This window comes from Sabethes cyaneus, chromosome 3 (assembly GCF_943734655.1).
Source record: "Sabethes cyaneus chromosome 3, idSabCyanKW18_F2, whole genome shotgun sequence".
Lineage (NCBI taxonomy): Eukaryota > Metazoa > Arthropoda > Insecta > Diptera > Culicidae > Sabethes > Sabethes cyaneus.
The window spans coordinates 231,376,276-231,390,867 of record NC_071355.1 but is presented as its reverse complement, the minus strand read 5'-3'; the positions used below and the strand labels follow the sequence as shown (position 1 = coordinate 231,390,867).

Here is a 14,592-nt window from a genome sequence, read left to right as displayed (position 1 = left end):
CTTCTAAATCCTTGTAAACAATTCGCCGATAAACGTCAACAAAGTGAGGTTAACTTCGCCCATAAAACATTTTATAACAACAAATAGAGATTGCTGATAGTTACCGTATCCGTACGCATACTTTGCAGCGACATTGCCTCTGATTACAATTGGTAATTATGCTCTTGTGATTCTTAAAAATTAATGATTACCAATGAGTACTTAAGATTCATTGATTGTTGTATTGATCACCGTTGCTTACGTAATCAAAACGTACATTCTTACAAAAGAACTCCCTGATTACTATGCACTTACTAGAAATCCCTTGCGCCTTACTAGAAATCCCTTGCGCCTTACTAGAAATCCCTTGCGCACACGCGATTTGTTGTTCCCGTTGATGATTTTCCCACTACGCTGTTGCAGAGTTTTTCAAACTGTAGAAAAACTAACCACTAACACAACCTCAACTTAATAATCTCTATCAGCAGGGCGCTCTTTCGCTGCTATGAGCTTTCGTATGCCGAGAGCGCTTAAACATCAGGTATCATGGCGACTTATATATTATTATATTGAAATTTGCAAATGTAGCATACAATTTTGTATTTACATACATTTACATTCAGTTATGTATGATGCGTAATCTCTTGTTTAATATACACTGATAGTTTGAGGTTTTAACCAGGGTACTGACATGTATCACGAATTTTTAATACCGATTTTGGACCCCTTTTTATTCAGGTCAACATCAAATCCTACCCCGGATGACAGAGTGTTGCTTAGGTGGCATTGTATTAGTTTCTACTGTGTACAAAGCGTGTAAGGAGTGAGCTGTGATTCTTAGTACGAAAATACGTCGTCCTGTCAGGGGCCTGGTTTTGGTTACAGACAAGACTCTTATGTATGAATGATGATCTTTTGAATCCTGAAGTCTTCAGAAACTCTTCAACAAATTTAAATTAAATTTATTATATGCAAGGTACCTTTTAGCCTCCCGGGTCCCGGCTGGCCTCGAGGTACGGCGCAGGTCTAATACGCCAGTCGTCGTATATTTGAATCTCGAGTAGGAGAAGCTGTTGAAATCAATATAGTTGTTTTGTAACACTAGCCTCGCAGTAGACCTAACAACTAGTTGCAAGGTCTGGTGAATATAAACAGAAGCTCAAGTTTTAAAAACGGAAGCGATTTTTCATCGATCCGTGAACCTGCGATAAAATACTTCCCATTTCTTTATTGCTCGCTGTGTCTCTAATTAACAAAAAATGTTCCCCGCACATTCAAAGCCTTTAAAGTGTACCAGTTCGATTTCACACCGACCGTCACCAATTGGTAGAATGTGGTGCACAAAATTAATTTTCAATGTGCGGCAAAGCGTTCCGAAATCCGCAGCTTACGAGCCACAGGACACGTGTTCATGGCGGAAACAATCCACTGACACAGCGTGCGAGCGCGTTTTGCAAAGAATATGGGTCACCACCACGCCGCCCGGCCGTCATCGATTACGTACGTAATTTGACGCTTCACAGCAGCCGGATAATACACCGCCATGCGCCTGACCCCGGCCGAGCGTCCGCTGTTAATCGCCAGACAATACGGGTCGCACTTTATTTAGCTTCGCCTGTAAAAGCCAACATTAAAAGCAATTATTGTCATTTTACAATTTTTCCATTTGCTGATCACCGCCGTCCATCACCGCGTCGTACCATGCTGGACCGTATAGCAGCAAATGAAGCCACTATTAATCCTTGTAGATATATTTTTATTGATTTTCCTCGCGACTTCGTCAACTTCGCAAAGCACCAGAGAGAATGACTCCATCGGAAAAGGGCAACCAATACCGTAATCGAACAGAAATCAAATTGAACGCCGCGCGTGTCGCCCATTGCAGACGAAATAAATAAATGATAAGCAAATAAATGGAATTTTAAATAAATAACAACTGCTAGCCTCTTCAAACATACAGCGCGGCTTGCATCGCATCGTGAGTCCGTCCGGATCCGAACGTATTCCTTTTCGCAGCACCGGGGTTAGCGTGAAAATTTAATGGAAAAACGCATGTAGCCCTCGCGGAAATGGCTTCGTTTGGTGATTGTGTCTGTGTCTGTTAACCAGCACTCTGTCTCTCCCGTGTTGCCGGTCATACATATATCACTGACCGACCGGCAGAACGACCGGCCGCAGGCCGGCTCAGGCCACTCGCAGCTCACTCGAAATCATAATAAAAGGGTTCGCCGGCGGAGCTCTGAAAAACTAAATTGCCTATACGATGATAAATAGCGGCAATAATTGGAAAATAAATGGGCTTTCGATTATTTTCGGTGCAACAAATTGGAATTATCCAATGGGAAGTTAATTTCGGAATAGGATTGCCTGCGCCCCGGCGCCCGAGTCGGCGATGTCAGTTTCTTTTTTTTACCGGGAAGGGACATTCGTTAGCCAGATGGTTAGATTACACAGGCAGGACAAAATACCGACAATTGAATAATTATTGTGACGGCATAGCGGATAGAAATTGCCGCTTTTGAGCTAAAGTGATTTCTGAATGGGGAACTTGTTTCAAGTTGTTTGATTCCTAAACAAAAAAGATTCAATTTAAAATGAAAGTTGGATAACAAAATCCGTTTCACTAAGTAAATATAACTATGAACCTGAATGAAGAACAAGTTTCGAGTTTTCCGCTAATGTCGATTACATCACAATGATTATCCTGATTGCGTGCGGGGAGAGTTGACTTTGTACACAAAGCAGGATAAAAATCTGATGGCGCCATAAGTTACGCAAGTTCGTTCGCTAACCCGCACAGAAAAAGCAGTTTATTTTCCCCACCCGAGGCCGAACTTTATCAAACAACCTAACGTTCGTAGAAATAGGCTCCACTCGAATGAAACACTTATGCGAGTTGACGGTAAAACATACAGTTTTGTTTCCTGGCGAAATAAAAAAAAAACGGAAAAATTTTCGGTCGAAGTCCAACTTTATTGAGTTAAAGCTTTCTCGTTGTTCGGCACGTTTTCTACGTCAGTTTGACTTCGTTACGCAGTCATTAGGGGAAGTTAGCCTCCGTCGAACGGAACAAAAATAGCGTGTATGAGCATGTTTCCGAAAAGCCTTCGTCGAAGCAGACGAGGACGGGCAACGGGTCGACGACAAAATGGAAATCTGTCATTAAATTTAATAATAGAAATTGAATTTTGCCATTAGATGCGAAAAGCGTGCTGAAGGTTTAGTAGTGACAAAAAATATAAATCAATTGAGCTGGTTTATCTTTGCTAGCGTACCGAAAAAGCCATCACCGTCGGTGATGTATGATAGTACGAGTTTCATCCCACCCGAGTGAAAGCTTCGAAAGCTCAAAAGGAATAAATTGCAATTTAATTAGAGTGACTTTTTTGAAACACGATAACAAAATGGACTCTCTAGAGAGACTGTTGGTAAGACTAAATTTCATATTCATTGGACAAATGGTTGAATAATTAAATTGACAAAAACAGCAATTGTTTTTGAGCGGCATACAGAGACAATAAAAGATTTTATTTGCTGAATCGTGCCCCAAAAGCCCAACAACATTTTCGCAGACTCATTATTTTCAATTCATTGCCCATCTTGACCAGCTCTGATAACAAAATACGAACATAAAAACTCACTGTCTCCAGCGAGGAGTTGTCCAAGCACTCCAAACAACAACAATAAAAGTGCCATATAAAAATGAAGAAATACTCAATAATTCATTTAATTTCATTTTCCGTTTTCCTTTCTCTCTTCTCTACTTCCAGACAATGAAACAGCACATTTTCTTTATCTTGAAGGACCGAGCCACGCCTGGTCACTGAACGACGGACGGCGGCTGCACTCGCTGTCGCACTTGGAAGTATGCTAGCAATCACTGTGGGAAAATCGAACACTATTGAAGAGAAAAAAAAAGTGCAAAAGCTGTCGCCCGCAAACAAACGCATCCGAACGAACGATCGAATAGTAAGAGAGAGCGAGAAAGCGAGAAAGGAAAAACAGTGACTGAAAATCTCCCCGGAGGATAACAGACCAATAAATTTTAATTAACGATAGTAGTTATAATAACTGATTCCCCCTGATGAACCACAGCGAAAGAGCTTTTCTTTCCCCCGTAACGGTGGAGGAGGAGGGGGAAATAGATACGATGTTGGGAAATAATCACTTGGCGGGTTGTTTGTTGTCTCGTTCCTTGTGAACTATTCACTGATGGGTTAGAATCAAAGGGAAACCGTATCGGTAAAATCTAGTTGTGTTGGTCTAATGAAGGTTTATAATATGTTTATTGTGGTTGAACGTTTCCCAATTCGATTAAATTTAAGTAACAAATCTAAAACAAAATTGCAAATAAGTAACCGAAAATATGTTAATAGCTACGAGATCCAAAGCCAAATATTAAACTATGTAAAAGTAAAAAGTAAAAAGTAAAAAGTAAAAAGTAAAAAGTAAAATGTAAAAAGTAAAAAGTAAAAAGTAAAAAGCAAAAAGTACAAAGTAAAAAGTAAAAAGTAAAAAGTAAAAAGTAAAAAGTAAAAAGTAAAAAGTAAAAAGTAAAAAGTAAAAAGTAAAAAGTAAAAAGTAAAAAGTAAAAAGTAAAAAGTAAAAAGTAAAAAGTAAAAAGTAAAAAGTAAAAAGTAAAAAGTAAAAAGTAAAAAGTAAAAAGTAAAAAGTAAAAAGTAAAAAGTAAAAAGTAAAAAGTAAAAAGTGAAAAGTAAACAGTAAAAAGTAAAAAGTAAAAAGTAAAAAGTAAAAAGTAAAAAGTAAAAAGTAAAAAGTAAAAAGTAAAAAATAAAAAGTAAAAAGTAAAAAGTAAAAAGTAAAAAGTAAAAAGTAAAAAGTAAAAAGTAAAAAGTAAAAAGTAAAAAGTAAAAAGTAAAAAGTAAAAAGTAAAAAGTAAAAAGTAAAAAGTAAAAAGTAAAAAGTAAAAAGTAAAAAGTAAAAAGGAAAATATGAAAAGTTGAAAACGTAAAATTTAAAAGTTAAGCAGTTGAAAATTTACGGAAAACAGTAAACATAAAACAGAAAACAGAAAACAGAAAACAGAAAACTGAAAACAGAAAACAGAAAACAGAAAACAGAAAACAGAAAACAGAAAACAGAAAACAGAAAACAGAAAACAGAAAACAGAAAACAGAAAACAGAAAACAGAAAACAGAAAACAGAAAACAGAAAACAGAAAACAGAAAACAGAAAACAGAAAACAGAAAACAGAAAACAGAAAACAGAAAACAGAAAACAGAAAACAGAAAACAGAAAACAGAAAACAGAAAACAGAAAACAGAAAACAGAAAACAGAAAACAGAAAACAGAAAACAGAAAACAGAAAACAGAAAACAGAAAACAGAAAACAGAAAACAGAAAACAGAAAACAGAAAACAGAAAACAGAAAACAGAAAACAGAAAACAGAAAACAGAAAACAGAAAACAGAAAACAGAAAACAGAAAACAGAAAACAGAAAACAGAAAACAGAAAACAGAAAACAGAAAACAGAAAACAGAAAACAGAAAACAGAAAACAGAAAACAGAAAACAGAAAACAGAAAACAGAAAACAGAAAACAGAAAACAGAAAACAGAAAACAGAAAACAGAAAACAGAAAACAGAAAACAGAAAACAGAAAACAGAAAACAGAAAGCTTGCGAATTGGAGCTTGCAAATTGAAGCTTAGACATTGAGGTTTGGAAATTGAAGCTTACAAATTGAAGCTTGCAAATTGAAGCTCGTAAATTGAAGTTTGGAATTTAAAGCTTGCAAATTAAAAATTTAAGCATGAAAACTGTGGTTTGAAAATTGTAGTTTGAAAATTGAAGCGTGGAATTTGAAGCTTGAAAATTGAAGTTTGAAAAATGAAGCTGGAAAACTGAAGCTTGAAAATTGAGATTTAAAAATTGAAAGTTGAGAATTGAAACATGAGTTTGAAGCTTAAATATTGTGGCCTAAAAATTAAAGCTTTCGAATTGGAGCTTGCAAATTGAAGCTTGGAAATTGAGGCTTGGAAATTGAAGCTAACAAATTGAAGCTTGCAAATTGAAGCTTGCAAATTGAAGCTTGCAAATTAAAGCTCGTAAATTGAAGCTTGGGAATTGAAGCTTGCAATTTAATGCTAGGAAATTGAAGCTTGGAAATTGAAGCTTGCAATTTAATGCTTGCAAATTGGAGCTTGCAAATTAAAGCTTGAAAATTAAAGCTTGCAAATTGAAGCTTACAAAATGAAGCATACAAATTGAAATTTGAAACATGAAGCTTGCAAATTTAAGCTTGCAAATTGAAGTTTGCCAATTGAAGCTCGTAAATTAAAGCTTGGAAATTGAAGCTTGCAATTTAAAGCTTGTAAATTGGAGCTTGCAAATTGTAGCTCGTAAATTGAAGCTTACAAATTGAAGCTTGCAAATTGAAGCTTTAAAATTGAAACTTGCAAATTAAAGCTTGAAAATTAAAGAAAATTATAAATTGAAGCTTACAAATTGAAGTTTGAAATATGAAGCTTGTAAATTGAAGCTTGCAAATTGAAGCTTACAAATTGAAGTTTGAAATATGAAGCTTGAAAATTGAATCTTGCCAGTTGCAGTTTGCAAATTGTAGCTTGTGCAAATTGAAGCTTGCAAATTCTAGCTCGTAAATTGAAGCTTACAAATTGCTGCTTAAAAATTGAAGCTTGCAAATTGAAAGTTGCGAATTGAGACTTGAAAATTGAAGCTTGCAACATGGAGCTTGCAAATTGAAGCTTGCAAAATAGAGCTTACAAATTGAAGCTTGCAAACTGAAACTTACAAATTGAAGCTTGCAAATTGAAGCTTACAAATTGAAGGTAAAAAATAAAAATTGACAATTTTTTTTTTTTCTCTAATAATACTTTATTTACAATTTATTTACATTTAATAGAAAATTTGTACTGTTTTTCTTTGCGTTCTTCTTTTTTGCTCCGAATTCTTAACCTACCTTAATTCTAAATTAGCTTTGAGACCGTTTACCCGCGGCGGGCTCGGGGTTAGTATACAACACAAATTTAATCTCAACATACGTTCAGAAAAGACTTGAAACTTTTAGCAAAACTTTCTTTATTATTCCATCGCACTTCTCGAATTCCTTCCTTGAATGCTGTCAAACAACTGGGGTCTGTTTTACCAAATTGATTTATATTGAATTTGATCGCTTCCAAAGTGATCCAGAGCGCTGCTTTGAATTTACAATCATTTTCGCCTATTTGTGAATTGAAGCTTAAAAATTGAAAATTGACAATTTAGAATTGAACAATTGTAAGCAGACAGCAAAACGCAGAAAACAGTAATCAGAAATCAGAAAACAGAAAGCAGAAGGCAGAAAATGGAAAGCAGAAATCGGAAAGCAGAAATCGGAAAGCAGAAAGCAGGAAGCATAAAGTAGGTACCAAAAAGCTAAAAAGCAGAAAGCAGGAAGCAGAAAACAGAAAGTAAAACGCAAAAAGCAAAGATGAAAGAGCAAAATGCAAAAAATTTAAAATTTCCAATTTAAATATTCCAAATTTAAAATACATATTAAAAATTCCAATTCAAAGGTTTAATTAGAAATCAAAATTTCGAATCAAAAATTGCAATTCCTGAGTACAAAGAGCAAAATTTCAATATAAAAAATTCGAAAGCAAAAAACGAAAATGCAAACAACAAAACAAATAAAACTGTCATCTCAAAAAGCAAAACTTAAACAACCGAAATTACAAAATTTAAAAGCAAAAAGCTAATGCCAAATTTCAAAAACCAAAAATTAACAGTTTAAACATTAAAAACAACAGTAAAAAATCAAAAACTGAAAATCGACAATCGAAAATCTAAACTTAAACCGTCAGAATCAAGAATCAAAATACAAAATTCTAAGCTTCCTAAAATTCAAAATAACTCAGAATATTTCTCCACAGTTGGTAGTAAGCTAACGAATTTCCACTGTACCGACACTTAAGATTTTAATTGCGAAAATGAAGAGTACATTCACGTATTGGAAAAAGAGGAGAGCAAAAAACAATCACTGTTGGAAGTGGATTTATCAGAAGCAATCGCTGATGAACACAAAGTTTGGAACCACCCGCGAGCGGGTGCACTAGCTAGGAATTATGACAGCTGGTGAGGACAAAAATGTGCCAGAGTCAGTCCCTACATCTAGATAGATTCAAAAGGGGATAAGAAACAGCTGAAGCACTGTTTCATTAGTGACTAATAAAATATTAATTAAGAGTGACTGGTGTAGCGGGATATCGTGAGACTACCGTAATGTGAGAGCTTTGTGGTTTGTGTTATATTTATAACTTCTTATCTGAATAATTGAGGAGCCAGATACTAAGGCTCACATAAATAAATAATAATGATAAAGAGTGCATTTTCTTTATTTTCAATAAAGATCATTATTCCTACAGGTGCACAACGTTGTCTGTCATATTATTTTCATGTTGCAATGTAACAGTAAACAGAAAACTGGGCCAGCTGTAAACCCTCTAATTAAATAGACAAAATATTCGTGTCTAATGAAACCACCCACCCTGTTACGTCTGAAACGCAAAGTATGGCAAACTTAGGAAGTTCGAATGTGCGGAAAACAATGCAATCAAGTCAAACCTTATCTGCATAATCCCTGGGCAAACCGAAAAAAACATGTTTAGTGCCCTTATGATGCGCCTTCTGCTGCGTCACATTTCACATGCACTGCTGTTCTGTTCGCATTTGGCCATGTGTCCGTGGTATAGATAAAAAAAAAGAGCTCACACTGTATCTACTCCAATAGACGAGGCAAAATAAATATAGATAACGCGACCTGGTATGTCGTCAGCGGGTGCTCTCATTCTCTCTGTCTCCCTCTCGCACACTTCGGATCGGCAACCTGATAAGACCCTGGGGCCAGGGCAGAAAAACCAACGACAATGACGATAGCGACGGCCCATTTAGTTTGTACTAATCACCGTTTCGGAGTAGTTAGCAGTCGCCTTAGGCGCGGGTTGTCCTTACAGGAAGTTGCTAAACTTTTCCTTCGTTTAGCAGGCCGTCGTCGTCGTCGTCGTCCTCGTCCTTGTCGTTGTTGTCGCTGTCGTAGTTGTTTCCGAAAGGATCGGAATTGGGTCGTTACCGTTACCAAGTTTGGGTACCCGAATGGGATCATCAGCACTGGTTTGTTGAAATTGGTCAAGTGACCGGACGGAAAAAAAGGTTCGTTGAATGTAGTTAAAGCTTTCAAGTTGGGAATCACAACCATACACAGTGGAGGCACCGAAGCACCGCACACCGGTGTCCAGTGCGAAAGATAAGCGTCGGTTACTGAATAAAATAGAGTAGAGTCGAGCACACAACATTATCTAAGATAAGATTCTTTTTCCTTTTTTTCTTTCAGCACAAGAGAGCCTCTTCACTGCTTGCAACAAGTGATAGATTGAAGAAGAATCCTGCGGCTAGGTAAAGAGCGGAAAAAAAGAAAAAAAGTGTTGGAAATCCTTCAGTCTGATGATAGTAAATAATAGTAAGAAGCTAGCAAAAGAGCAAAATAATAAGCCATAGAGCGAGAGGCGAAAAGGTGGTGTTCATTTTCTACCCTCTATTCGTGATAAGAGTGTTTTCTTTTGCGTGTGTCTGTGAGTGTCCAAATCGTGGGTATTGTTATATTTGTGTCCGCGTGTTTCATAGTCTGTGCAAGTGTCCAACCCCTCGTAACGTATCAAGTCAAATCAATCAAAAAAGTGTTCCTTTCAAATTTAATCACCAAACAACAATGCTTAATTCGTTGGAAGCGTTGGCCGGCAAGATCTCGCCCGGTTCCGGCAAGAGTTCTCCGTCATCCGGGATCGACAGCAATGGCAACAAGGTGCTGCTAGGTGGATACGTCCACCATCACCATCAGCTGCTGCACTCGGCCAAGCATCCCTACCAGAAGCCGGGTCTTAGCAACAATAACAACAATAGCAACGTAGTGAACAATCCTGCCAATAATGGGTCCCTGGTGGCGGTGACGGCGGCCGCCGCGGTGGGGTCGCTGGTTGGTGGCAGTGCCCAGGTGATCGGCAGCAGCAATGGCTCGTTTGATGATCAGTATCATCAACAGCAACAGCAACAACAACAACAACAGCAGCAGCAGCACCAACAGCAGCAGCAACAACAACAGCAGCAGCAGCACCTTCACAACCAGCTTCACCACCGACTCGGAACGGACGTTCCAGAAGCGGCGTCGCAGATCGAGATGAACGCGAAGGAAAAGTAAGTGCCTTGCTTTGCATGTTTCATTTTTCTTTCTCTTAGGGTCAAACTGGGATGCGCTACCCCGGCATCTGGCTCGCCCGATGCTCGGTTGGTGTGTTATCTTTACTGATGACACCCTCGCTTCGGTGTTGTTTGGACAATCTTCTACTTTCGGTATGTTGTTTTTCGGATGTGGAGGGAAACAAACAGAAGATAAGGGAGATTGTTTTTGATAGAGATGTTCGCTTGCAGATGCCATTGCGGTTGGCTGAAAAGTAAAACGAAGTTTGTACTGTTAGCTTCGCAATGAGATTGAAATTTGGTTATCACTTGTTACTTGGTGATTGCAGTTCAAATTTTGGTGACCGCAAAGAAGAAAAGTTGCTCTACAAAAGATTGGAGCATCAGTTGAATTGTTACGCTGAATAACGACAAATTCTAATAGTATCTGTTTTTCTGTTCAATTGATTCTAACTTAACTGATTGCTTGACCCAATTTCAAAACATGAAATTTGGCAGTAATTAAGTTAACCAAATCAACAAACTTTACTTCGTCAAATATATTTTGCACCACTCTCACGCATCCTGGTTGGTCAACAAAAATACTTTCGCTGGAGTTGTACACCACCGAATCAAACACGCAAACCTTGCCGAACCCATGAAAGGATTCCGCAAAATTCGGCATTTGACTACTAGCCTTGTTAAGGCATATTTATCAGCGACACCAGCTTAATTCATGTCATGCCCTGCAGGGTTTCAGGCTCCATTGAAAATTAAAATAAACTTACTCTCAAGCTCAACCCCCGGCCCCCAATCAGCAGACCGCTGAGAACGTTATTGTCTAACAATCGAATCAACAACCGCGTCCGCCACAACCGGCGCATTTTCATCAGTCAGTCAGGCAGCAGGGCACTAGACAGTCATCATTTTCCTGTTGGTAGCTCGCTGATTTTCGTAGATCCGTTTGCCATCATAATCGAAAATAGAGTGAAAATTTCGAGCAAATTAGTAATGTTGACGACACCGTTCGGTTCGTTCGTTAGTTCCGAAAGAAACCTTTCAAATCACGCAGCGGGTCACTCTCGGTCGGTCGTCGGAATGGATGCTGGCCAATTAAATGAATCCGCAAAAGTGTAACGCCGAACAGCTGCACGCGGTTGTCGATGGGAAGCAGCCTTAATGGCATGTCCATGATTGCTTTCTAAGCAACATTGGAGCAGTGTATTGGTGGGTGTAATTTTGTGTCGATACTTTAAGGGCAAAGTCCCGGCACGAGCACGCCCCCATCGACACAAGCACCTTATTGTTATCAGTTACGCTCAATGCTGCATTCAAGTATCGATTGTTCGATAATCGAATTGTTGAACTGAGTACTATTGAATCGGTATTTGCACTGGTGAAATCAATCTACTAACAAACATCACGTTTGTTCATAATTCAATTGGAATGTATTTATTGCTTGTTGCCATAATTTTGCTCATCATTTTGCTCCATAAATGCCTGAAAGAATCCCTATTCCCTTTCCTCTACACTAAAAATAAAGTTAACCCAAAATAAGCAAGCGTATCGCAGAAACAAAACAATTCGCTTGTAAATTAGGATCCTTTCTTTATCAGCAGCAACTGATTATCATGAAAACAGTCACCTTCCCTTCCTGGTTTGAATCAAAACAGATCCACCAACAACGCAAACTGAACCCCATCCCGGGCAGGGTACTAGCTAGGAGTATAGAATCGCGTCACACCTGGCGGGAATGAATGGGCAACGAATGTGCTACCAAAATTAATGTTTGCATAAATTATGAAAAACACTCCTTTAGCTTGCTCTGCTAGCTTAAGTTTCCAGTTTTACGTCCAAACTGATCCACCGATCCGGGTCCCTTCGCTCGGGATGCTGCCTTGGAAACCGGACGGCAGGTATAAAAGGGTTCTTCTCATTCCTGTTGCTCTTATACGAACACTCTTCGAAAGGGTAGCGCGAAAGTGGTGCTATAAGAATCTTAATTTTCAGCGTGCAAAATTAATGCAAGCTAACTGAATTTTTTAGCAAACCCGGAAGTGTTACTTATTGTTGCAATTAGAACACTAAAACTAAATTACTAGCGATACTCCTCGAACTTAAGTTCGGCGATATGTTGGGAAGTGCTTGCATAGAAATTTGAATAATTATGTATTTAGTATGTATTATCAGGAAAAAAATTCCATTAATTTTCTAGCTCTGCTGCTTTCCTTTGGATTTTTCTGCCACCGTAAAATTGTGCTAGTGATGCTTTTGAGTTCCGTTCATTTCTCATTAGTGAAAACATCGTCATGTCTGCTCTCTAAAAGATAAAGTGTTCATATAAATTTCTTGTGGAAATTTTCATTTATATTTCCTGTTCACAAGAAAGGTGACAAGAGCGACGTTCGGGATTACAGAGGATCACCTCCTCATGCTGCATTTCAAAAGTTTTTCAAATCATTATCAATGAGGCGCTTTTCTGCTCTCGTAAGAACTACATTCCAATTGCTCAACATGGATTCTATCCTAAGCGGTTTGATGCGACGACAAATTTCGCTGAATTTTCATCATATTGCGTTCGCGCAATAAAACACGGCAGACATGTTGTTGTCTACACTGATTTCAAGGCAGCATTTGATTGAGTGGGTGACGAAATTCTGCTGAACAAACTAGAGAGAATTGAAATTTGTCTAACGATTTAACAACCGATCGCTTTGCGTTAAGATCAGAGCTTCTCGCTCTGAAGTGTTTACGAATGTTTTAGGCGTCCCTCATGGGAGTAATCTTGGATATTCTAAGAGCTTGATAAGAAGGCATTAGAAGGTTTTGACGTAGAACTGCGTCTTTGTTTACTATACCGGGTAGGTGTGAAAGCGAAAATAGACATAGCGAAAATAGAAGAACATTCGAATGAAAGATTGAATGAAGTAGTCGTTTTGACTCCTACCTTTTGTCCAATGCTAGAAGATGCATGGGTCGAACCAAGCTATAATCTAAGATTATAGCCGGATTTGAACCCCCACAACACCCGCCAGGGCATGTGGCTCGCTGGTACTTGTACAAAAGGAGACTGTCAAACCCACTTATTAAGATAACGACGCATCTGATTGGGTTTTAGACACAAATTGTGCCTCTTCCTCCGTCTACTGTAGATAACCACCGACCGAGAAGTTTAAATCTAACTTGTTTTTACTGGAAGGACGACGAAACTATGCAGACCCTTACGACTTGCAAGGTACTACACGTGAAGTTGTTCGTCTGTCAGCGTGTTAGCCGCGATTCTCAGCGAGGGTTTTCGGGGGGTATAAAACCTTTTATACGCTTAATAGTGAAAATGTATGTAAAGTTTCAAGATCATTTTTTCCCATACATTTTCTTTATGATTTCCTTGCTTTACAATCAGAAACGACAGTTAAACACACCATCTGTTTAGTGTGATTTCTTTTCCCAAAAAAGGAACAAAACCGAACAGGTTGAAGATTCTTCCCGACGTTTAAACCTATACCAATTTGATATCTGTGCTTGAAAAGTACACCAGAGTGCAAATTCACCCTTTTCTTCAACCGATTTTATCGTTTGAACATTCAACCCAGTTCAATTTGATGTTCTGAAAGTAAACAATTTTGTTAAAGTGTAAAACCACCGCTTTTTTCATCGATTTTATCTTTAAACATTGAATCTAGTCCAATTTGATGTTCTGAATGTGAAACGTCATATAATAATGAGCGGCCATCCTTTCGTTTTGCCAGATTGCATCCATATACGGCAAGAATTTGTTCGTAACTGATATCTTGTACGGAAAAATAGCTAAAGTGATATTTGTGCCTGCGACGTGACGCAGCAATTCTGAAAGCGAGGAAAATTAGAGACTTTCTTATCCGAAAATAGTTTTTGAGCGTTTCATTTGCTGCTTTGCGTCAGTTAGTTAGTATGTACTTGAAATTCTTTACTTTAGTTTCAATTGTATTCTGTCCAGTATGCAAATAGCTGTAAAGTAGAATGTCGAAAGAAACTAGTAAGATGCAGAGGACGTTAGCTAATTGATATTTTAACTGACTGTCCACATGTTAGTGTAAGAAATTATACTTAAAATCAATCTGCCACAATTAATGGTGCTATCGTGCTAATGGTTTCGTGGAAATTGATGAATGCAAATCAGTGGCTAGGGCAAATAGGGCTAGGGCTAGGGCTAGGGCTAGGGCTAGGGCCAGGGCCAGGGCTAGGGCTAGGGCTAGGGCTAGGGCTAGGGCTAGGGCTAGGGCTAGGGCTAGGGCTAGGGCTAGGGCTAGGGCTAGGGCTAGGGCTAGGGCTAGGGCTAGGGCTAGGGCTAGGGCTAGGGCTAGGGCTAGGGCTAGGGCTAGGGCTAGGGCTAGGGCTAGGGCTAGGGCTAGGGCTAGGGCTAGGGCTAGGGCTAGGGCTAGGG

The 14,592-nt window shown here is 38.5% G+C and overlaps 1 protein-coding gene across 3 annotated transcripts in view; it reads left to right on the top strand.

The window, feature by feature from the left end:
* Positions 1-14,592, top strand: part of LOC128743586 (CUGBP Elav-like family member 2) — a 439,607-nt gene that overhangs the window by 64,347 nt on the left and 360,668 nt on the right. For 2 of the 3 annotated variants that reach the window (XM_053840187.1, XM_053840185.1), the window contains exon 3: positions 9,331-10,187. In XM_053840187.1, coding sequence (XP_053696162.1) covers positions 9,706-10,187 — 482 coding nt within the window. In that variant the 5' untranslated portion in view covers positions 9,331-9,705. Of the gene's footprint in view, positions 1-9,088; positions 9,150-9,330; positions 10,188-14,592 lie in introns of those variants that run through there. The other variant, XM_053840188.1, reaches the window with a different exon arrangement.